Source organism: Peromyscus eremicus, chromosome 3 (genome assembly GCF_949786415.1).
Source record: "Peromyscus eremicus chromosome 3, PerEre_H2_v1, whole genome shotgun sequence".
NCBI classification, from domain to species: domain Eukaryota; kingdom Metazoa; phylum Chordata; class Mammalia; order Rodentia; family Cricetidae; genus Peromyscus; species Peromyscus eremicus.
This window is the reverse complement of record NC_081418.1, coordinates 44,520,412-44,545,972: the sequence shown is the minus strand read 5'-3', so window position 1 is coordinate 44,545,972 and position 25,561 is coordinate 44,520,412. Positions and strand designations below refer to the sequence as shown.

Genomic DNA, 25,561 nt, shown 5'->3' with positions numbered 1-25,561 from the left:
TGAGTTCAGATCCATCTTAGCCATCTTTTCTTGTTTCTGTTTTTAGCGAGCCCCTTGTTTCATCTTCTTCTACTCTTTGTTGTAGTTTCTGATGAAGAATTGAAAAGAAGAGTAGCTGAGGAGCTGGCATTAGAGCAAGCCAAGAAGGAATCAGAAAACCAGAGACGGTGAGTTCCATGGAACCACAGGTTTGCCTAGACTTGTAATACGTAGCAGTTTTAACAGACTTATTTATTTTACTTTATGTGTTTGAGTGCCTTGCTTGCGTGTATGTCTATGCATTACCTGTTTTCCTGGTGCCTGTGGAGGTCAGAACAGGGCCCTGGATCCCCTGAAACTGAAGTACAGACAGTTGTGAGTCAACATGTGGGTGACTCTCCAAGCACAACAAATGTTCTGAACTGCTGATTGTAGAGAACAAAACAAAACAACAACAGTACTTTATTTTTGTATGGCAGAACTCCAAAATGTGCTGAACATACGAACTTTGCTGTTTTCCTTTGGGGTTGTGCTTGGTAGAGCCCTAAATTTTTCGTCTCTTTAAACAATTGTATTGTTACATGTTCTTTGTTTTTTCAGTATGTGGAAAGTAGTTTCTGAGGATTCCCTAAGAATGTCTAAATCTCTAAAAGAATATGGTTAAGATTGAAAATTGAATTACCTATTACTGTATATTAAAATGGATACTATTATAGGTAATTATGAATATCATATGTCACATATAGTGCTTGGATTAACAAATAGCACTAATTAGTGATATACCCACTTAAAAAATTGAGATGTCATGGAAATTTGCATAGCTGAAAATGAAACTCCTCTATAACTCTGTCTTACAGAAATAACCACTCTTTCCTATCTTATTATACATTTTTTCGTATGTAGATACTCCCATTTTATTGTGGCCATTATTAACACTATCAGGAATAATAGCTAGAAGAACACTCATTGAAGTAATAGAATCGAAGTCTGGAAGCAGTCTAAGACCATCCTGGGGGAAGTGATGCATGAATCATGGTATAGGCCTTCAGTGGAACACTAGACAGTCATGTAGATCCCTGTTTGCTTTTTCAAATAATTTGTAAGAATCATAGACTAGGGGGAAACAGGTAAGAGAAACAGTATGAAAAACAGCACTGATACTATATACACACACATTTATTTTGAAAAAGCACTACTCTTTAAAAATCTGAAGTATGTACTTATTCATAGAAGTGTGCAAATATGTTTTAACCCAAGAGTCAAGTGCTTTCTGTCTGTGCAGGTTCTGAAAGTTGCACAGACTATGGAGCATCGTGGTTATGTGTTATTTTTCTACTGTGAGCAGCAGACACATGTCTGCATGGAGCAGGAGCTTAGAATCTAGTTGTAGTTCATTTGATAAGGTTAATAGAAGGAAGCTTTGAGTTGGAATGGAGTCCTCATTGGCCAGAGGCCTATGATTTAACTTCTCTGGTCCTTCATCCCCCAGCTGATGAGTTTGAACTTGCAGTGTATCCATACAAAATATGGAAAAGAATATAAGCTATCCATTAAGTACACCATTTTTGCAGGAAATTGATAAAGGCTTAAGAAAGCTGAGATCTAATTAGCACTGCCAGAAGGGTCTGTGTCTATATAGTGGTTTCCTATGGGACACTTTATGATTATTCAGTTGGTTAGGTGATGGAGTATATATAATTAGATAGTGAAGTTTAAGTATTAAAAAAAGTCATATCAGTTTCATTAAGAAGTAAATAAAAGCAGCACATTATGGTAGCATTTCTTTCTTTCTTTATTTTTTATTTATTTATTTATTTATTTTTTTATTGGTTTTTCAAGACAGGGTTTCTCTGTGTAGCTTTGCGCCTTTTCCTGGAACTCACTTGGTAGCCCAGGCTGGCCTCGAACTCACAGAGATCCGCCTGGCTCTGCCTCCCGAGTGCTGGGATTAAAGGCGTGCGCCACCACCGCCCGGCTTATGGTAGCATTTCTTATAGCTGGCTTGAAATTGTATTTTGTTTAATTAAATTTTATTTTCATAAGGATTTTTTTGGGGGTTAAATTTATGTTTACTTTGCTAACTGTATTTCAGGAGTCTTTTGTCTTCCTTTATTCTCATGTGGTGCAGGCTTTTTGTTCGAGTCATTCACTGCGGTTCTATGTGTGCATTTCCCTTCATTATTTGACTCCTATGTGCTCTGCTCTGGCCCATGAAAGGGAAATGGCAGATGAGATGAATAAAAGGTGCTGGCGAGGGCCACTTTCATATCTCATGTGGAATGGGGTTGGCACCTAGCTGTAGCCTGGACAAATGGCTATTGATAAAGGGTTTATTTTCTGTCACCTCTGCAGAGAGCAGAGGGTAGTACAGCTCTTACATTATTTTTTTCTTTTTAAAAATGTTTTGTTTGAAGCCTTCTTCATGACAACCCCCAGCTGTCAAATCTTAGCAAAAAGTGTGTGTTCTCCTATCTGACTCGGGGAAGAATCAATAACTTTCTTTTCCCTCCTTTTTTTTTCCACCAGAGAAGAAACTTTAGCTCCAGCATTAAGAAAGTTTTCAGTCCGGTCTTTTAAAAGCAGCATCTTGGAGTGACAGCACATTGATGCATTGTCATCTGTTGCCTAAATTTGAATAAAGGCTTGTGAGCATTTCTTCAGAATGGTTCTCTATGCCATGGCATTGTCACCTGCAAAGTCCTGCTGACCAGGATGAGTAAAGAGAGCTGAACCTAGGCGCACAGATGAGTAAAGAGAGCTGAACCTAGGCGCACAGATGAGTAAAGAGAGCTGAACCTAGGCGCACAGATGAGTAAAGAGAGCTGAACCTAGGCGCACAGATGAGTAAAGAGAGCTGAACCTAGGTGCACAGATGAGTAAAGAGAGCTGAACCTAGGCGCACAGATGAGTAAATTTCAAATACACCTGTCTGAAGAGGACTTTGGAATCAATTTCCATTGTGATGTTTCCCTTTATAGAATTATTATTGTAACTTCCCATACTAGTTTTTTTTTTTTTTTTTTTGGTTTTTCGAGACAGGGTTTCTCTGTGTAGCTTTGCTCCTTTCCTGGAACTCACTTGGTAGCCCAGGCTGGCCTCGAACTCACAGAGATCCGCCTGGCTCTGCCTCCCGAGTGCTGGGATTAAAGGTGTGCGCCACCACCGCCCGGCTCCATACTAGTTTTTAATGGATGCAAAGCATTGGATGTTCTAATGGATTGCCTTGTAATGTTTCCATGGACATGCACAGTGTGTATTGTTCAGTCATGGTATACCCTGCTTTCTTCTGAAGTACTTCCTATTTCTGTGAGGTGAAAATGGTCAAGTTTTTTTTTTTTTTTTTTTTTTTTTTTTTAAAGTGCAGCCTTTTCCTCGTGCAATTTTTAAAGCTCATTCAAAACCAGAGGCAAGCTGGGTGGCGGTGGCGCACGCCTTTAATCCCAGCACTTGGGAGGCAGAGCCAGGTAGATCTCTGTGAGTTCGAGGCCAGCCTGGTCTACAGAGCAAGATTCAGGACAGGCACCAAAACTATACAGAGAAACCTGTCTTGAAAACCAAAACCAAAACCAAAACCAAAACAAACAAAACCAGAGGCAAATACAGGAATCTCAGCTTGCATTCCTGCTATGGCAGGTGCAGAGTGCTGAAGAGAAACAGGAAAAATGTAATGGGCTGTGAACACTGTGGCAGAGAAATATCCCGAAATGTCTTCTATCAAGACAGCTTAACTCAAGACCTTGTCTCAGGGAGATTTCTTTGGACTGAACGATCCAACCTTAACTCTAGTTAACTTAGGAAGCCTGTTTGATAGTTCAAAATGGAAGCCTGAAGAACCATTGGCTAGGAAAGATTGGAACTGGTTAATACTGCAGTAGAAAGGAAGCCATTGCTCACCAGGAGATCCAGATGAGGGCTTCTTAACAAGGAGAGTGGGCCGGGCAGTGGTGGCGCACGCCTTTAATCTCAGCACTCGGGAGGCAGAGCCAGGCGGATCTCTGTGAGTTCGAGGCCAGCCTGGTCTCCAAAGCGAGTTCCAGGAAAGGCACAAAGCTACACAGAGAAACCCTGTCTCGAAAAACAAACAAACAAACAAACAAACAAACAAACAAACAAACAAAAAAACAAGGAGAGTGGGTAGTGGGTGGTCGGCTTTCACTTGAATTGAAGATGCCATTGATTTCAAGATGTACTACTGAGAAAAAAATGACTGCAAATTATGATTGTGGTTCATCTCTTAAAGTTTCTTATTGAAATAGCTCATTAAGACTAAATTTTGAGAAAACGTATGACACCTGTGTATTCATAAGCAAAATAAATTGGTTAAGGTGGTGGCTTTTAACTCAGGAAATTTTGGTCTCCAGGGGGACATTTGACAGTGTCTGGAGATGTTTTTGGCTGTCATACTTGTCATGTCTTATCTAGTAGATGGTACCTGAGATGCTGCTCCCTGCTGCTTCCTGTCCCTAACAAACAGGAACCCCGCCCCTGGTTAAAGTGCCAGTTGTCCCAATAGCGAGAGCCGAGGGCTAAAGCCTTGTTCAGGCCTGTGCACACTGGGCTTCACTCATTTGATTCACTTTTGGACGCTCAGTCTTGATGTCTTGTTTTCCCACATAGTGTCATATTCTATTCCATCAAAACCCTGGCACCAGAGCTTCCCTTAAAGGATTGCTCCACTGCCACTCCCGGGAGTTTTCCGAGCCGCTGACACCAGTTCTGTAAATTCTGATGCTCTGTGCGGGTGATGACACGCAGGCAGGACTGCCTCTCTGCAGTCCGGAGGTACTTTTAGGCATGTGAAAGTGTGGAGAAATATGTGTTGGTGAAATCAGCCCATATGCACGCCAGACCATGAGCTCTATCAGATTGTACGCACCTTGGCAGGCTTGCCTTGCCTTCCTCCTGGAGCAGATGCCCTCTCTGCTGTTCTGACTGGTCATGGCACATGCATTTAGACAGAATCACAGAAGCCAAAGATTTTTCAGCCACTCAGAGTTTACCCCCACCTCTTTTAGGTTCTGTTCCTCTATATCTAATGCTGGCTTTCCCCATGAGAAATTTCTTATTAGAGCCATAGTGACAACAGAGCTATGTTAATGGACTAGACATTGTTAACGTAATTCTTGACTGTATATATTATATATACTAATTGTATATACTTTTTCTTATATTAGTTATACCTTTGTTAAATTTTAAACAACAAAAAAAAAGGAAATGTGGTTGATATATTGTGGCACCCCAATAAATTTATCTGGGGGTCAGAGAACAGAACAGCCACTGTATTAAACATAGAGGTTAGGCAGTGGTAGCACATGCCTTTAATCCTAGCATTCCAGAGGCAGAGATCCATCTGGATCTTTGTGAGTTCAAGGCCACACTGGAAACAGCCAAGCATGATGACAACTTTAATTCCAGCACTTGAGATCTCATGTCTTGCTTGGGAAAGACACACGCCTTTAATCCCAGGAAGTGATGGCAGGAAGCAGAAAGGTACATAAGGCATGAAGATCAGAAACTAGAGACTTTTTAAACTTTTAGGCTTCTAGCAACAGTTCAGCTGACATCCATTTGGATGAGGACTCACAGGCTTCCAGTTTGAGGAAACAGGATTGGCTGAGAGGTTGGCGAGGTGAGGCTTGTTCTGCTTCTCTGATCTTTCAGAATTCACCCCATTACCTGGCTCCCGAGTTTTTTTTTTTTCTTTTTTTTTTAATTAATAAGACTGTTTAGCAATTCGTCTATAGAGCTAAGTGTAAATTTTGCAGCAACTTGTGTTATATTTTCATTAAAAAACAAAACCAAACAACCACATCTACACAGACTTTCCATTCACTGTACTGTAGATCCAGGGGCCACTGGAGTGGTTTGCTGAGTTAATAAGATTATGCTCCTGAATTGCTGATTATGAGCCTCCATGGTGAAATTCTTTCGTCTAATTTGGAATCATGCATTTGTTCATCAAAACATCTGATAAGTAGAACAGTCATTTGGCCTGCTGCTGGGTGTCCAGAGGAGACAGCCTATTTTTGCTGGGATCGCCTGTTGTGTGTGTAGGCTGAAGTCGACCATACTGTGTTGGCAGCACCAGCAGGCCAATGTCACAAGGACATAATACGCTACAGTTTGAACATAGTCTTTTAAAAATATTATTTACTTCTCCCCTTGTCCTACCTCTAAAAGCCAATCTCTGACAGCAAGTAAAATGTGACTGCTTTTGACCTTTGACCCTTGGCATTCGAATTTTACCTCTTTACTTATAAAAGCAACTGAGAGTATTTTAGTTTTAATAACCTTTCTTCAAGAAATCAAGAAGAAAGGGAGTAGCCACCCAGTGGTGCAGCCAGCTGTCCGTTAACTAAGAGAGTTCTTGCTTGTTGTTTTTATATGGGTATCAGGTGAGATTTGTCCTCAGTTTTAGTAGTTTGGAAAATTACATTAGATCTGTGAGTCTTAATTTAGTTTAATAAGCAGTTTAATAAATTAGTCATTAATTCTATCAGCTGTCTTCTTTAAAGCATAGAATGGTTCACTTATTTTTCCCATTGATAGTGGTATGGATGCCAGAAATAGGTCTTAAAATGTTTTTGTATCTTTTAGTTCCTCATGATAGGGAAATTCTTAGTGATGCTACTTTCTCTCTAATCCATTCTAATATTTTTTCTTAATTATTTTATTAGATACATTCAGCCTTTGAAGGAAAAAGCTAAAATATGAGTGAGGGGAGAGTTGTCTGGATAAACAGTTTTGTGAATTATAGTTGTGTTAAACTATGTAAGTAGCTATGTACTGGAGTATCATGTCTCTAACGTAGAAAACGCTCACATTTTTCATTTGAATGAGTCATCAGGCCTGAAAAGTACAGACCACAAACTGTCTTTCTGGAAGGGGCAGTGCCATGGTTTGAGTATGGTTTGTCGCCCGCAGTGTTCCTGTGTTGGAGACTTGGCTTCTGGTTTTTTAAGGGGAGAGGTGATGAAGTTTTGGGAGGAGCCTACAGAGAGGTATGTAAATAGGGTGTGGTGGGGGCAGGAGGGAGGTACTGCCCATCACACCCTTCAGAGTGAGGAAGGTAGCTCTCCTGGGACCCTTGAGTGCTTGTAGGATCACTCCTACAAGCTGTGAAAGCCAGCCAAGCCAGGCCACTCTCCGTTTCCTGTCCATTCTTGCTGAGATGCCGCCAGCTGTAGTGTTAGAAGAATGAAGTTAATTTAGGTGCCATGGCCTTGAATCTCCAGAATGATGAGCTAATGCAGCAGCTTTTCTTAATAAAGTTGGCTTGCTTCAGATATTTTCTATAGTAGTAAAAAGTTACTAATATTAATACATATGGTTAAGTATTGCATATATATATACACATATATATCTTGTATGAAAATAGAAACAAAATTAAATTGTATCTTTATAATTTGACACTTACCAAAGACTCAAACTTTTATTTTAATTTAGTGTAATATTCATACTCTTTTTCTGTCATAGACACAAATTATAAAATTATAAAAACTATAGCTTTAACCTATATGCAATTTGTAGATATGTAGTAATTTAAAGAAATACAAAACTGGGGGCAGGTACTGTTCAGAATCAGTACTTGTCAAGGCCTGTCATAAGAGTGAGGTTTGAAGGGAACCTTGAGCAGTCAGTTTGTAGCCAGGACTTTTTCATGTCATTCCCACCTGGCGTGGACAGGTGAATTTCTGATGTACAAATATTTGCTGAGACATTTCCTATTCAATGACTCAGGGAAGGTCTGGGTCAGCACAACAGCTCTTGTGTCAACGATTTGTTAGACGTGAAACGCCCGCCCTTTGTGTACAGTTATGGGATCCTCCTGGGTGTAAAACCTACTACTGTAGAGTGTTGTCTTTCTTAATCTCATTTTTAGCTCTTTCTTTCTTCCTCGAATTGTCATAATTTTATACCGACACATTTTCATTCCATTATGCTTTCAGATAGGTAAAGCCCTGCTCATTCTGAATGCCATAGGAGGTCATATTCTAGCCATCAGTGTGTCCGTGCTGAAGGACCTCTCCTGTACTGCTTATGTTCTAGGCCACCTGTCACTGCCGTCTTTCCTCTTCAGTGGGACTTCCTTGTTTTTATAATCAGCAGTTATAGAAGGGTGGATAGTCCACTCTTAAGCCTTATACATCTCTTCATCCTTTCCAAACTCGATTTCTCTTCTGTTGATGCTCTGCTGCTGTGGAATCCTGATCGAGTCCCATTTCAGAAGCTGTTTTCATATAGCAAGATTCTCCAAGCTGGAAAACCAAAGTCAATCAAGCATGCCATCAAAATCTGTAACTTTTTTACTTGTAATTGCAGCAGTGATGTTCAACCATGTATTGTTCAAATGTTTCTCTTGACAGTAATTACAGTGTTTTCTCTCATGAAGCATAGTGTTTGAAGTAATTTTTTGCTGGAACTGGTTTCTCTGTGTGGAAGTGTCTGGGAAATCATTTCTCCGTGTTCTACTGTTGGTCGTGTTGAAGTGTCTCTATTATCTGGAGTAGTCCTCCCTTCCTCCCTCCCTCCCTCCCTCCCTCCCTCCCTCCCTCCCTCCCTCCCTCCCTCCCTCCTTCCCTCCCTTCCGCTCTCCCTCTCTTCCTCCCTCCCTCCCTCCCTCCCTCCCTCCCTCCCTCCCTCCCTCCTTTCTTTTCTCCCTTCCTTCCTTCCTTCCTTCCTTCCTTCCTTCCTTCCTTCCTTCCTTCCTTCCTTCCTCCCTCCCTCCTTCCCTTCCTCCCTCCTTTCCTTCCTAGTGGCGGTGAAAACTATAATGTACTCTTGGTATAATTTATTATTTTTTAAATCTGTTAATGGTTGTCCAAAGCATTGTTACTTTGATCAGAATCGGTAGCTGAGACAGACTGTAGCAGAGCAGGCAAGAACTGGACTTGACACAGGCACTTCGTCCATCGCTGAGGTGATGGCAGCCCATTGTCTGTCATCATGTATAAACACATATTCAAAGGAAATCCAGGGTGGGTGCTCATACAGGTTGGCTGTAGCTAAGCCAATGGACTGAGCTGTCTGCTCTTCCCCTCAGTTTTTCTTTCTAGAGAATTGGGCTTCATCCTTGCAGGCCTCATGCTACCTTAGTGTTTTGTTCAGGAAACACGTTTATAGTGTGAGGAACATTTTTTTTTTTTTTTTTTTTTTTTCCCTTGGGTGTTTCTAGACAGGGATTCTCTATGTAGCCCTGCCTGTCCTGGGACTTGCTCCATAGACCATGCTGACCTCAAACTCACAGAGATCCACCTGCCTCTGCCTCCCGAGTGCTAGGATTAAAGGCATGAGCCTTCACTGTCCAGCAAAGAATGTATTTTTCTATCCAAAGAACATTTACTGGCAGATTCTGCCCTGTTTTGTTTTAGAAGGTAGGTGAACTGGAGCCCAGTATATGTTTCCTTAAGTCCAGAAGTCCATCTTTGTAGGCAGTAGTCCCATAAGCTGGGTCTAGCTCTGGCTGATTTATCTCAGTTCTGGGCCTTCTGGAGGCCATCTACTTGGTCCTGCTGTGTTAGAAGTGTCAAAAAATTTGATGTTTTTGGGTGGAGGCTCTTGACTCTGGAGAGATGTTCAGAGAGGGACAGCATCTCTCCTTTCCCTCTCCTGATCTTAACTTTTTGTCAGCTGAGCCCTAAGCAGAAAGGGACTTCAGATGATACAACTGTCTGTCACATTCCAATTTCATCTCACTTCAGCTTACATTTCTAAACACTGGCATGTTTTTCTGTTTGAGCAGTGACTACTTCTCTTATCTTTGAAAACTATAGCCCGTGATTTCTGTGCTTGTTCTATTCTATGCTTGTTTGTGTGAATTCTTTTAGTAATGGTTGCAATTTCAATTTCTTGTTTGTTCTCTTTAACTTAATATAGAGACTGTTTTTTGATAGTGTAGTAGAGAGTATACTGAAGAAGCCAGTCCCCTGCTTTGTGAACTTGAGAGATCAAGATCTACTTCTGGTCAGTGAGGTGCACATATACCATTGCAGTGTGCTGAATGTGGAGCAATTTTGCTCCTGTATGGTGGGGAGGTTGTCACTTTTCCCTAGGAAACAGGACTCGATAGATGTGATGTTGATTTTTTTTTTTTTTTCTTTTCGAGACAGGGTTTCTCTATGTAGCTTTGCGCCTCTTCCTGGAACTCACTTGGTAGCCCAAGCTGGCCTCGAACTCACAGAGATCCGGTGATGTTGATTTTTATCAGTGGTTGCAAAGTGGACATCATTTTGCATTTATTTCTCCTCTATGTTCCTCCATACACTTTGGTGGAAAACCCAGGAAACTTACAGAATTCAGGAGAAGGCGGCCAATGGCTTGTTATTTGTGTTGGCTGGTGCTTGTTGGATTGGACTTGGGGCTTATGGTGCTTGTCTTTACTTTTTGTTTGCTGTTCATCTGAAAGTCAAAGCTGCCTCAAAGAGTTCACAAACTTAGCTTTTTAATCATTTGCAAAGTTAGCTGCTGGGGCAATTTGCCTTTGAAACTGGAATATTGAATTCCTCCGTTGAAGTGTATGTAGTTTACCACGAGAGCAATTTATTAGTTCTACACTATTTACAATTGCTTCCTTCCACATAAACTATCTAGAGCCTCCAGGCTTCAGCTATTTCATTTGGAGAGTTTTTCAATTTGCCTCATTAAAATGGTTTTAGTGTGATTTTAGTGTCAAGTATAAAGTAGAAAAATGAAAGTTAGCCATGTAAATATTTCAACTAACAAGTTAAATTGAGGTTCCAACATGAATCCTCAAAACATATTGTTTATTGTTTAGAGTTCTTATTTCTCAGGTCCATTTTGTGAGCACTGATTCTATCAAAACAAAAGTCTCCTAAAAACCAAGAATTATATTTCATTTTGCCTCCCTGGTGGGGTTGATGGATTAAAACCAAACCACATCAAAACGATACCAAAAAAAAAAAAAAGTCACTGAAACCACCAATTTAATGTGAGAAATGTCTATTAATTAAAAAGCCATTATCCAACTGAGTTTCTGTGACTCTTCTGTTATTTCTACAGAACCAAATTGCTTTGACTAAGAAAGGTCATTTCTCAAAGTACTGAAAACATAGATAAAATTGGTTTGTAGAAAAATATACCAAAGAAATATGCCTCATTTTCACTGTCTTGTTCTTTTCCCATAATGCCATTCACCAGTCTTATCCCAGGGGTGATGTAGTCTCGTGTTTAAAGTAAAGATTGACATTATATAACCACCTGTTTCCCCTACTCAGTCCCATTTAAGAATACGTTCCCAGACAGGCACGGCAGTTGGTGTCTGCCTGTAATCATAGTACTGGAGGCAGGAGGATTACACATTGAAGGTCAGCTAGGGGTACACAGTGAGACTGTATGTAACAAGCAAACAAGATGATAACTAATCATGTGGCATGGTAACAGCTCACAGTTTCAGCTACTTTGCTGGTTCACCTACTTGTACATGTTGATTGTTCGTCCTCCTTGTATTCCTGTGAGGCTGATTCTATTTCTGGGGGTCCTCACTTTGTGGATGAAATGGCTAAAGCATAGAGCTCACTTTCTACATAGTCAGCTTGCCAGAAAGGGTAGGAGTTAGACGGGGACCCATCCTCGCTTCCCTGGGCTGTGCTGCAGATGCTGGCTTGGCTTCTGGTCCCACAGGGATGCTTCTTCCTATGCTAAGTCTCTTTGTGTGAGCCACTTGCACTTCCTTGGAGGTGGTTTGCTCAAGGTCTTTATGTGCAGGCTTGAATGTGGTCAGCTCTGCTGATCTTAGAACTCAAGAAATAAGAAATTTAGTTCTAAAAGATTTGCAAAGAGAAGGACTTTTTTTTACTGTTTTTGTTTTTTTAATTCAGAGGACTATATTTTGAAATAAAACTGTCAAAATACTGTCATAGTGAGTGAAGATTAATATTTCTGTAGATTTTGTTGGAAATTGTGCGTTTCTTTATAAATATATCTGTCAACTGTGCAATTCTCTTTTTATAGAATTAAAGAAGTCCAAACTATTGTCCACATGAGTCTTTGTAGCTTGAGGTATGTCTTAGAAAACTCTTCCTTCCAGCTGGTGAAAATGTGAATAATATTAGTTTAACAAAAAGCATTTTGATTACTAATTATTCTTGATTTCTTCTTCCTCCTTGTCCCTTCCTTCTAATTAATAAAACCCTGAAACTTTCCAATATACTACAAATCTCCTACCCCTCACCATTTCCGTCCTGCTGTAGTGTAACCTGGTTTTCACTCTGGGGATTTTATTCCCTTCCCTCATGGGATATTTGACCAGTTGTTTGAGTTGTCCCGGCGTATAGGTACTGGCATGGAACAGGTGCAGGACAGCCATGGTGCTCTCTGACATAGATGCCTGTCATAAAGAAGCGTCCTCTTGGAAGTGTCAGTAGTACTCAGTTGAGAAGTGCTGGGCCAGGGCATTGCCGTTTCTCACTGTACGTCTGTCCTCCGGTTTGCTCCTCTTCGCCTCTCCTCTCCTCCTTCCTTTCTTTTCTCTTCCTTCTCCCTTCCATCTTTCTCTCCAAAGTAGTTTTAGTGTGCTTTAAAAATGTAGTTTGTATCTTGTTTGTTTCTTTGATTAAAACATTTCTAATGGCTTTTTAATTAGCATTAGCCTCAAGTCTAAACCCTTTCTTTTGGTGTTTTTGATTCTTCCTGATTTCTTCCAGTGGTTTCTCTGCCCTCTCCTTGAACACACCAGCTACATCTGATGCCAGTCTTGTGTGTGCCCACAGCTCATTGCTCAGAGTACTTGGATCTCATGTTTTGCATGGTAGGCTCTCTCTTACTCTTCTCAACTGCACAGAGAGGCTTGAGCAACCCCTACTGAAATAATTAGTCACAACATCTTGTCTTGTTGTCCTCCTCCTCAGGCTCCTCCTTTTTTAACTTTGTTTTTTTGTAGCACTGCGTCTGTTTGTTGTGTATATGGACAAAACCCATCATCTGTCATTTGGGAGATATCAAAAGAATATTTGCTAAATTACAGTGATACTATGCTATGGCTAAACTTGCTATTTTTTCCTACCTAAGCTGGCTGGCCAGCAAGCCCTCCCAGGCTCACAGATATTTGTCACTACTAGTCTGTGTTCTATCACTCTGAAGAGACACCATGACCATGGCAACTCTTATAAAGGAAAATATTTAATTGGGACTAGCTTACAGTTCAGAGGTTTAGTCCATTATCATCATAGCAGGAAGCATGGTGGCAAGCAGGAAAGCAGACATGGTGTTGGAGAAGTAGCTGAGAGTTCTACATCTGGATCAGCAGGCAGCAGGAAGAGAGAGCAACACTGGGCCTAACTTGACCTTCTGAAACCTCAAAGTCCACCCCTAGTGACACACTTCCTCCAATGAGGCCACACCCACTACAATAAGGCCACACCTCCTAATAGTGCCACTCCCTGTGTGCTTATGGGGACCATTTTCATTCAAACCACCACAGTCATCATGCATGGCTCTTACATGGGTACCGGGGATCTGAACTCAGTCCCTCATATTTGACAGCAATAGCAAGCAATTCATGCACAAGCTATTTTCCAGCCTGTTTTGTTTTATTTTATTTTTTCAGAGAACACTTTATAATATAAAGTAAAAACCTAACAGAATGAGAATATGCCCTATTTATTTGACTTAAATTTTGGCTACAAACCTATTCATATCCTGTAACTCTGTGTAAAATATAGAGTATGTTATAGGTGAGATTGAATCAAAGACTGCTTTATGCAGATTTTTGAACCTTCACAAGTTGGGACAGTGTTAAGAACTGTCCTTTCTGGCTGGGCACATAGTTCTGATTTGTCCCCATGAGCCTGGACAACAGGATTCCAGCTGTCTTTTCAGCACTGAGGTTTCCAGATCAAGAGGAACTTGTATATTAGGTTTGTATCACAAATCTCTGCATTCTTTGACTGCTTTGCTGAAAGTTTTTGCTGCGGATTGTACGATGATGTCTCTCATCTTCATCCAGGCACCCCTTAGCCTTTCTGGCTTCTGACTCAGTGTCTCTCCAAGGCTCCAGGGGAGGCAGTGCCGCCCACAGTGGCCTGTGTGTGACTTGATGGCTTTGCTGTGTTTTATGCCCTCTTGAACTTGTCCCTTTAAATACCTGTGTTATGTTTGTGGGAGGGAGCTGGTTTTATTTTACTTTCTCTTCATTTTCCAGCAGCTTGTCACAGGAATGACTCACACTCAGCAAACTCAGCCTTAGATAGCTTTCTGCAGACAGGAACAACAAATTCACCAGTCAGGGAACAAAGTGAAAGAAAAATGAAGAACAATATTAGAAAAGAACCCTTTGGGAAGCTGAACAAAAATGTTATATTAAAATCAATACCAGGGCCTGACCTTCCGTGGTACTGTATATTTTAAAGCCTCCTATTGATTCCCTTTTAATAACATGTTTATTCTACTTTACTGACACAAGTCTAGAGAGGCTATAAAAGGGAAAGATCACATTCTTTATTATGGTGGTCATTTAAATTTCTCTCTGGCATTTTTTATGACTCCATAGTGTTATCTGCATGCAGTTAACATATTCTGAGTTTGAAAGACTTAGAGTTTGTGAAGCACTTTTCCTTTTGTTAAATGTACCCTTCATATTGCTGTGACAGATGTGTATACCCCTCATTCACTACCAGTGAAATATTTTTTAGCTCTTGTGTGTGTTTAAAAGTCTGAAGTAACTCATTTTGCTTGAATTGACCCCCTCTAGCCCCTCAATCTATTGATAGTCTAATCTCCTCAGGCCCAGGACGTTTGGTGACATTTCTGTGTATAAAGACAGCTGTCATGTACTGTATTACTAAGGGCACAATGTCAAAGGATGTGAATTTCCTTAGCTGACCTTTTATCACTCACACATTTCTTTTCACTGTGTGGGGCGAACGCATGTCCCGCCCAGGAGGGCGGCCACTACAGGAGGTTATCCAGTCTTCATTCGGGCGTAGTGTGTGCTCCTCCTTCAGCTCTTTTTTTTTTTTTTTTTTTTTTCCCAATTAGGAAAATAACAAAACAACCGTGATTAATTTTCTTCCCTCATTGTGATGATTGCTCTCCTACATAGAAATACTGAAACTCAGCATAGCACACCTAGAGAGGTTCTCTGGCAAATGGCAAATTAAAGGAGACTCAGCTTGTGGAGCATCTTGTTAATAGGCTTAGAGAGAAAGAGGATGCTTGGATCTGACTCCTGGATTTAATGTAACAGTCTAGTTTATGGGATGTCAGATATGGGATGAGAAACCAGATAGCAGTTCCAAGAAGGCAGTAATGGAGCAGAAGACATTTTGAAAGGGCAAGTAAATGAATCAGGAAGCTAAAAAAATCCCAAAAGGTTGGGATTCATGCATTGTAACATGGGGTCCTGAAGAAATTCAACCATGTAGCAAGGATGTCCAAAAGGCAGCAGATCTCTCTCTGCCCTCCAGCACCTTACATGTTGGAGTCCCAGGACATCAGTAGCAGCCATTGTGTTCCTACAGCCTTTCTGCCCACTGCCCAGCCTCAGGGATTGCTTTTGGAGCACAGCCCTGCTTGTTAGGGTAATAAGTAAGCATCCCAAAGAGTAAAGCTCAAACAAAACCAAGATTTCTAACTTCCCTGTCCAGCTTAGAGGTCAGCTTATCTAATCCCACGGATTGCGATGTGAGTTCAGAAAGACATAAGAGCAAGAAGACAGTGTCTAAAGTTGCTGGAGGAGTGATGAGCCTTTGCACGCTCCCTTGTCTTAGCCCATCATGAAGTCTCGATAGTGGCTCTGTCTGCTTTTTTGTTGCTATTGTTCTATCTCCTTAGCACCTGATAATATCTGTACTTCATAGAGAAAATCATATGTACGGGTGTTTGAGAAACACAGCTGAGGAAATGCAAATCTCTTCTAATACCACTATTCACACAAAACTTCTATAAACACTCAGGAACGCAGGCATTTGTGTGCAGGGGAAAAATTAGCTGAAGATGTATATTTTCACTATTTTTATGAGCTGATCTTAAGATAGATCATTAATGTGTTGTCAGTATACAACTTGGTGACAGTTCACTATTAGATGTTCAGGCTTCTAAATAAGTGGTTCACAATGTATCACTATTGCAAACATATGCATCAGACATCATCATTAAATTTAGACATACATGCAAGGAAACCTATACATGGCTGGTTAAGACGTGTCAGAATGAGCTCAGTATTTCTAATGTCAGTCCAATAGATCTGGCCTGATGCAAGTTAGTTTAGCTGATCAACACTGTGCCCTGTCTGCAAATGTGTGATTCTTCATTATGAACAAGTGCCAGAGAAGAAATAAGCCAGCTTGAGAAGTTGTGAATTTTATAAGTAAAACAGTGTCCTATGTAGACGATATGGAGGTTATTGTGGAGTGTTTTATTTGACCATTCTTTCAAGTAAAATGAGTGACTGTACTGAAGCCTTAAAACATTACCTAGAGATGAGGATGTGGCTCTGCAGTTAAGGCACTCAGCAGTGTGAGGGCAGAGTTGGGACCTATGAACCCGTGGGAATGCTGGACGGGCATGGCGGTGCATCTATAAGTCCAGTGCTTGGGAAGCTGAGCTGGAATGCCCCCGAGCAAACAGGCTAGCCAGACTAGTTTTATTGGTGAGCTTCAAGTTCAGTTGAATCACCCTGCATCAATAAATAAGGTGGGAATTGATCAAGGAATGCACCTGATTTCAAATATGGGTTTCTACATGCATGTACTTATAGACACCCTCATATATGTGCCCCCATGTGAGGTACGACTCTCACAAATGTGTACCTATGTGTATGTGAACATGCCTATATACACCATGTATACACTTACATATTCATGAAATGAAAAGTTATAGTTTAGACTTTAGTTTGATCCCTTCACTGACTTTACATAGTTTAGACTTTTGTTTGATTCTCTACACTGACTTGATTTTTAAATTCCTTTCGTAATTAGCATAGTTCTTTCAAATGTTTATTATTTAGTAAATAAGATAGCTTGCGGACTTTTTGCTTTGTTTTTGGCTGTGTTGCTCAGGATTGCCTTCAGCTCCTGAGTTCAGTCATCCTTTTGCTTTAGCAGCCCTTAGTAGCAGGGTATACAGGCTTGTGCATCACCCTGGCTGTGGACTGTTTCTTATTCCAAACTGGTAGTTGGTGCACACACAAATCCTTTCATTGTCCGTGTTCATCCTGTAGTGAGGATGAGCCTAGAGAGGCCATGCCCTTCACCCTTGAACTGCATGATACTGCTCAGACACGGAAGTGTGTTGGAGATTCCAGACACTCCAGCCTTCTTTTTTCCTTTTTCCTTTAACAAAGCATAACAACCCCCAAACCAAACCTAACCCAGAACTGGGGATCAGAAGAGACATGGGTTTTAGGCCTGTCTTCTCTACTGAATAACTGAGCGAGGGTGGACCAGTTTCTTTAATTCAGTTTTCTTATATTTACAAATAGAATCGGGTATTAAAGCACTACTTTCTTATATTAAGTATTGTATTCAAATTCCATCAAACAAAAATTTTCATAAACTACTTTTAATAGCAGACAATAATGATTACTCTTACCATAACTAGTTTTACCAAACTGTTAATCTCTTGAATAGACACTCTCATTGCTACATATGGCAGGAGTTTGATATGAATGTTAAAATAGTTTTGCCCCATCATGGAGAGCAGAGTCCATGTCACACTGAGCCAAGATAAAAAGCACCTTCATTTGAAGGTTTTCTTTCTTTCAGTGTTAGGTCCACCCTTCCAACCTTCACCCTCTTCTCTCCCTCCTTTCCTTTGCTTTCTCTTTCCCTTTCCTTTCTGTGTGTGTGTGTGTGTGTGTGTGTGTGTGTGTGTGAGAGAGAGAGAGAGAGAGAGAGAGAGAGAAATAAGCATGTGTCATGCATGTATGTCTGTGTGCAGATGTGTGTGGAGGCCCGAGGAATGAGTCAGGTGCCTGCCTCTGTCACTCTGCCCCATTTCTTTGAGGCAGAATCTCTCCCTGAGCCCGGAGCTAGTGTGTTTTGGCTAGACTGGCAGCCAGAAAGCCCTGGCTTGTCAATGGGTGTGGTATCTGTACTCACTCATGTCTTCATAATAGTGTAGCAAGGGCACTTCTATTGGGACATCTTTGCAGCTCCACGTTACATAGTTTTTAAGTTTCTTTGTTCCTCTCCTTTTTTGACCCAGATTTAGAAGCACATTACTTTTTCCAGTCACGTGTGTTTTTCAGATGCCTTTGTTTGAGACAGGGTTTTGCTGTGTAGCCTTGACTATTCTGGAACTCAGGCTGTAGAGAGGACTGGCTTCGAACTCACAAGAAATTCACCTGCCCCTGCCTCCCGAGTGCTGGGATTAAAGGTGTATGCCACCATGCCTTGCTCAAATGCCATTGTTTTATGTCTTCAGTTACTGTCTTGGTACTCACTCACTTAAAGAAATCATTTATTTTTTGAAATTATAATGACATCATTTGCCCTTTGTCTTTCCTCCTTCTAAGCCCTTCCGTTGAACTCTCCTTGTTCTCTTTCAAATTCATAACTTCTTTTTTCTTTAATTGTAGTTACATGCATATATGTACATGTTTAGGGAATCATTCGGAATTCTTAGAATTGACCTTCTAATAGTCCCCATGATGATACCATCAGTTTTAAAAAGGTCCAGGTTAACCTGACTTACAAAAATCACACCGTTTGTTCTTATTCAGTCCTGGGTAACCCTGTTCAGCCTGTGTTTATCTCAGCAGGTGTATTTGTGGCTGTAAAGTGTGTGTGCTAGAGTTGTCAGTCACAGGAAACAGATGACTGTTAAGAGCATGAGCTACAGCATTAAATCTCAGCAGGTGTGGGACACAAGACTATGCAAATTTGAACCTGACACCTAGAAATTAGGGTGCAGAAACCAAGAAGACCTGTCTTTACAGCCACATGGTGCTTTTCCACTGTCAAGCATGAGGGACAGTGGCAGGATCGTCATTTCCTCGGTTTTTAAGTTTTGAGTTTTACAATCTCACAGTGAAAGCCTCTGTTGTGGAACTTATTCCTAACTGCTTTTAAAATCCAGACATTTGTCTTGTGTTCTCATGGGGATGACCCAAACTCTGAGAGGTTAATTTGCCACGGGAAGCCCATTTTTAAAGCAAACAGGTCTCTAGCTATTTTAAGAGTGTGTTTGCCAACTGTGCACTCTGTTAGCCCAGTGAACATGCGTCGTAAGGGAATTTTTAAGAATAGTGGGGATCCAGTTGGTATTGGATAACCAATTGGTGTGCTTTTCCCCGGGGAAGACTATTTTTCCCACTCTCAGCATTCCTTAGTTGCCCGTAGTTCTTTGAGTAGGGTTGAGGCCTCAGCATGTATATTGCTGTTCTTATTCATCTCGTGTTTAAGCAGATATATTGGCAAGACTTTATGGGTATAGCTTGTGACATTCATAGATTAATAAAAAGAAAGAGGTCTTGAATGTGAAAGAGAATAAGGGATATATGGGATGGTTTGGAGGGTGTAAAGGGAAGAGGCAAATGATGTAATTATATTGTAATCTCAAAAATAAAATAAATAATTGAAGTTAGTGAAAGTCTTATAGGCAACTGGTAGTCTTTGCAAACTGGGCAGCACATTGTCTGAAACATTTATCTTACTCCAGGTAAATCATAGTGATTAATTTTGCTTATATGTCTGTACCTGTGTTTCTCGTTACCTTTTTTTTTTTTTTTTTTTTTTTTTTTTGCATTTAGTTTGCATGAGCTATTCAGCTTGACCTCATTGGTGTTACACATCTTTTTCTTCCCCATTTCCTTGCCAAACATACTGTGCCTCCCGGCACCTCGAATGCATGCTTTCTTTTTCAATAGCATGGGTGTTTCATTTCATCCTGGAAACTGTAATGAAATGTACAACAGCCTTACCCATTTTCATCTTTATTCTTGCTCATTCGCTGTTTAAAGGAATGGTGAGTTAATATCATTGCAACATTGACTGCTGATAGGATTGTACACGAGGCTTCAGGAGGTGGCCGTTATTATGTGAAATTAAATGGTAGAGCAATTTTGGTAAGGGTTCTGTAGCTACTTGAAAAGAAAAAGAATTTGTAAATGTGTCTATTTCAATTATACACCCATTCTGAGTTAATTCTATTAAGTCAAACTAAAAATGAATTAGAAATTGAAGCAGTGTTGAAGCCTGACATGGTGTTTTTAAAGTGAGTGGGTTTTGGTGGTGCTCAGCTTGTCTGTCTGTAAAGAACACTCTTTGCTTACTGTATGTTCTAAAAATGAAATTAGTTTTAGCACTAAGAAAGCCAAATTATCATGAATTTCTACAGTTATGGTCATATTGGATTCACCTAAATTTGGAGGAAAAGACAACACAGAGCCCAAGCTCGAGTCCTGGTGGGGAGAGGTCTGCTTTGTGTGCTAGCTCAGCTCGTTAGCCATGGGAGTCTTGACTAGGCGACTCCTTCCTGCCTCCGTTCCTCAAGGGAGAAGCTTCTTTTCAGAATCAGCTTAAGTAAGATAATATCCTGTGCCTGGTACTCATTATTCTTCCTTCCATGCAAAATACATATTCTTACTGAGTCTTTTCTCTCTGACCTGAAGAATAGTCGAATGTGATGGTCAAGAGTAAGTATCTGGGGTGAATTCCGAGGGCTGGGGTTTCAGCTTTGTATGAGTTACTAATTCTGAGACCACTTGGAGAATTCCTTGCCAAGTGAAGGGTGGAACATACTAGTAGCACTTGCCTTGAGGTTCTGTTCAGATTTGTTTCACAGGTTGATGTACTGGCTTCATCATTCATTCATCCATTCATTCCAGAGACCCGGCTCACAGCTGTACAGAGGGAAAAGCCTGTTTACTGTTTCCTTCTGCCTTTTCAGTTCCCAAGGGCTGTAGAGATCTCTGTGGATGGAATTCAGGAACAGCAAGTCCAGTGAAGCTATGTGAACTTCTCTGTCTTGCAGGAACTGTTGATTATCTTTGCTCTCAGCTCGACCTATTTCTAGTTCTAAAAGTTCCAAGTTGGAGAAATAAGATATGGCTTTTTTTCTTAGCATTATTTATAACATATTAAAAGTTAACTTAGCTTTTAGTTGGACAGTTATTCCTGTTTATTCATAAAAACTTTAAATTTGGTATTGGTGCTAAATGGTTGATTTTTACGCATGTACATTCTCTGCTTTCCTTGCTGAGAAAATAATTTTCAGCAGGTTACATATCCTCTGTAAAGTCTCAGGGTTTCTGCTGCTGTAGTGTGGTGCTGTGGGAAGAGGAGGTGCTGTTGTGTTTGGCTGTTTATAATATGGCACTCTGAAAGGAGATCCAGGTGGGTAGCAGAACTAGCCCACTCTGCTGATGTAGGAACAGCCCTGAAACGAAGACAGTACTGCATGGCGCGCAAATAAATGTAAGTTTGAGAACGTAATCCTAGCACTTAGGAGGTAGAGGCAGAAGGGTAAGAGTTCAGGCTTGTGCTCAACTACACAGTGAGTTGGAGGCCAGTTTGAGCTTCATGAGACCCTGTCATCCACCCCTCCATCACTGCCACTGCTGCCTTACAAGATTTCCTGCATCCACACTGTCAACTGGTGCTGTCATTGTTCAGCCCTTGTTTAGGCTTGTTGTTGCAGTTTCATAGGGGTAGCTTCCTTGTCTTAGGTAAAAGACGTTATCTTGCTGTGGATGCCCTGGTCTTCTGGCTCTTAAAATCTTTCCTCCTCTTCTTCCTCCTGAGCCTTAGTTGAAGGGTTGTGTGTGTAGTTGTAGTTTTGGGACCTGACCCCACCCCACCATCTGTTTTCTCTGCATTTAGACCAGTTGTGGCTTTCTGTAATGGTCTCTGCCTGCTGCAAAAGGAAGACCCTGATGAGGAGTCAGAGCTGCACTGACCTGTGGGTTTAAGTATTTAGGGTGCCGTTAGACATTATGCTGGTTGGTAATGGCAGTAGTACAATTCTCCTTAGGTTCCATGACTCATCAACTGTGGTAGTTCGGGGCTATTCTCCTGGCAGCTTGGGAACACCTTCCAGTATTATGAAAGCTAGTCCTCAGGGAGAAGGCCTCTAGGTCAGCTCAGTCTCTATTCCTCCAAGTCCTGTGTTTGAAGTATATGGGGTCTTCAGCAATAGGAATTTCTCTTTAAATTCTGGGAGAGGCAGTCAAGTCTGTCTTGGTTTGGGAGTCTCTTAACCACCCTGACTGACAACTAGAAAGGATGTTTCTCATGCCTGGTACTGGGGATTTTATTGGATAGTCTGTTGCACTTGAGAGTAAGTAGCATTACCACCCCAAGTGGCATAACTTTATTTAAATGACCTCTCTCTCTCTCTCTCTCCCCCTCCCCCCCCTCTCTCTCTCATACACACACACACACACACACACACACACACTATACTTTTTGTTAAACATAAAGTTGTATGACTCCCCATGGCTTTTTCAAACCCTATTGTTACTTATCTTCCTCCTTTCCTTTCCTTCTGTGTTGCACTCCGCCAGCACCCCCCAGCACCCCATCAAAGCTTCTCCCATTCTCCCCATCCCCTCTTCATTGCAGCCGTGTCCTGCCATTTCCTCCCTAGAGACACTTTGACCCCTGCTTGGGGTCCTATTTTCCTTTCCTGCTTTTTGTGGTGATTCCATATGCTCACTTCTGAAGATTCTGAGCTAGGAACCACAAATAAGAGAGAAATGTGCGACATTTACCTTTCTGGGTCTGGGTTACCTCACTCAACACAATATTTTCTAGTTCCGTCCATGTACCTGCAAATTTCACAATTTCATTCTTCTTTATAGAAGCTAAACTTAATGATCTTATAAATAAATAACTATAATCCATGAAGTAAAAACTGCTGAGTGTTTAATGAGCACTTTTTTTTTTTGTTTTTTTTTGTTTTTTTTTTTCAAGACAAGGTTTCTCTGTGTAGCTTTGGAGCCTGCCCAGAAACTTGCTCTGCAGACCAAGCTGGCCTCGAACTCACAGGTCCACCTGTGTCTGCCTCCTGAGTGCTGGGATTAAAGTTGTACACCACCACCACCACCTGGCTAATGAGCACTTTTTCATGAACTTTAGGAAGAACTATTCTAACATGTACCCGGGTGTAGAGTTGACTTTCAGTCTCCAGCCATGTTCTGTTGGTGCCTCAAGTTTTACTAAGATGTGCTTGAAGGGCTGTTATTTTAACTTAAAGTGTCTTTAGAATAAACTCAGTGGATTTCAGAGTTATGGCCCAAAAAGATTAAGAAATCTCTAATAACTTATTTCATTGATTATGTGTTGAAATGACACTGTATTTGCTAAGTTAAGCTAAAGAAGACATTAGAAGTTAATTTGAATGAATTATTTTTATTTTTCTAATCTGCTTCTAGAAAACATAAAATTGCTTATGTAGTTTGTGTTTTATTCCTATTAGTACTGCTGTTATATGTTATATTTAAATGCAATTTATTCATAAAACTATCACAGAAATAAAATAGCTTATGTGTGGTAATGCTTTCTGTTTCCTAGGGATAGCCAGTTAATTTTTCAAGCATTTTGTTCTTCATGTAGTGTATGGGAGAGAATCATAAAAGGTGCTAAATTTGAGAGAGATTTTGGGGCCTGAGGAGATGGCTTAGTGGATAAAGCATTCGCCATGTCGGTGTGGGAACTGGAGTTTGATCCTCAGCACCCACATAAAGCCTGGAAGGCAGGGTGGCCCCTCCTGTAACTAGCCCTTGGGAGAAGACAGGGATCTTCAAGGTGGGCTGGCTAGATAGACTAGACACAAAGGTGAGTTCTGGGTTCAGTGAGAGACTGAAGAAAATAAAACGGAGGGATTGAGGAAGTCACCCCACATCAACTTGAATCCCCACAGGCATGCACATGTATGTGCTCCACATACATGAGAACAGGCACATACATATGCAGAGAAAAAGTTTTGCTTTGGGGAGGATAAAATGTACTATATGAATCCTCATGCCTTGTTTTGTCTGTTATTCATACTAGAAAAATATATTTACTTTATCTGTGCACTTTATACAGGCACCACCATCCCAGTATTAACATCTAGACCTTGCATAGGAGGTATTGAATTTCCATTGGTTTGTACACTCATTCTTTCAGTGGTTTAACAGAATAGCTTACCCTGATTGTGGTGCTAATTAAAGTCTCATACGTAATCAAGACTCTTCCAGCATAAAGTTTGAAGTAGTTTTTTTGTTTGTTTGCATTTTGACTAATTATTGATACAACTGCAGATCTGGTTAAAGTGAAATAGAGTTAATTTAACTGACAGTACTATGTTAATGTCACAGTATAAAGGAAGGAACGATAGTGTGGTTTATGGAAAGTCAGTTTAAGTTGTTGTAGAATGGTTTGTTCCTAATCTAAATGTGGTAAGACTGAATAGCACAGCACCCTCTCTCACAGCTTGTCTTTTTCTAATTACAGAGTTATTTTGTAAACTATCAAAATCCGGCATGAATGAAAATTTAGATAGTAGAGAATACTTAACTGATACATTTATTTGTCTTTATTTTCTTCTTATTGAAAAAATGAAGCGAGATGATGTAGGCATTGTCTTTGCCTGCATGCTCTTTGGGTCATAGCTCACAACCGTCACAGTGATAACTGATCATCACAGTGATGGTCCAAGTGAAGGCTTTATGCAGTACCCTCATGGAACCTTGTTTGTGCTCAATGAGTGGCGCATTGATTCTTTTATATTTGTGTGACATAGGGGTTTGTATACACTGTTACTGTATTCACCTTCGTATGTGATAGCTAGTGGCTCAGAGAGGGTATATTGATAAATGCAGAGTGGTGTCCTAAATCCAGATAGGTTATGCATTATGATTATTTATATAGCCATTGTGAAGAAGATGTGGAGACAAATATTGGATTTATTTTTGGGGCCCTTTTTACTTTAAATTCACAGTAATATTAACAGTCTGTTTAGGAATATTCAAAAAGCCCCTTCATAAGTTTGTAGCTTTAGGTATTCCTTTACTGATAGCAGTAAACCCTGCTCTTGTTGTTAAGCTTGCTACACTGTTGTTCATAGAGAAGCAAGGTCCCTAGTGAGTGTAGATCACCCATTCATTGGTTTAGATTGACATATTGAACCACATTTGCTGGGTGCTTTCCTTCATAGATGATGTGGAGACCAGTCATTTGGTCTGCACTCGGTACTGTGTCACACTTCCACACATTTTTAGAGGAATCATCAAATGGACGTGCTGATACAGCTGGAAACTAGTTTCTAAATGTGTTTCCCTGTGGCCCATTCAGGGCTGTGTTGGCACTAACCTTTCTTCTCAACCTCTGGGCACAGATATGTGAGCGCCTAGTAACTGAAGAATTCTGATAAATGACAGCTGATAAATGGCACGATCCTGTGAATATTGATAAGTATTAGAAATTCCGTTGGTGAAGTGTCAATTCCACTTCTGAGACCCCATTTCTGCGCTTAGGTTAAAGGATTGTCTGACTTCTGTAGGCTTTTTCTTATGTCTCCGGATAACTACGGTGGTTTCAAACCACATTTTCCTTCTGCATCAAATCCAGGCACCACTCTACATCATTAAATATTAAACCTTATATCCAAGAACATTATTCATTCATTAATATTGCATTGC

General features: G+C 40.7%; 1 protein-coding gene across 2 annotated transcripts in view; it reads left to right on the top strand.

Annotated features, from left to right (window-relative positions):
• Positions 1-25,561, top strand: part of Chchd3 (coiled-coil-helix-coiled-coil-helix domain containing 3) — a 278,206-nt gene that overhangs the window by 54,650 nt on the left and 197,995 nt on the right. For both annotated transcript variants that reach the window (XM_059257530.1, XM_059257529.1), the window contains exon 3: positions 86-167. In XM_059257530.1, the coding sequence (XP_059113513.1) occupies positions 86-167 (82 nt within the window). The remainder of the gene's footprint in view (positions 1-85; positions 168-25,561) is intronic.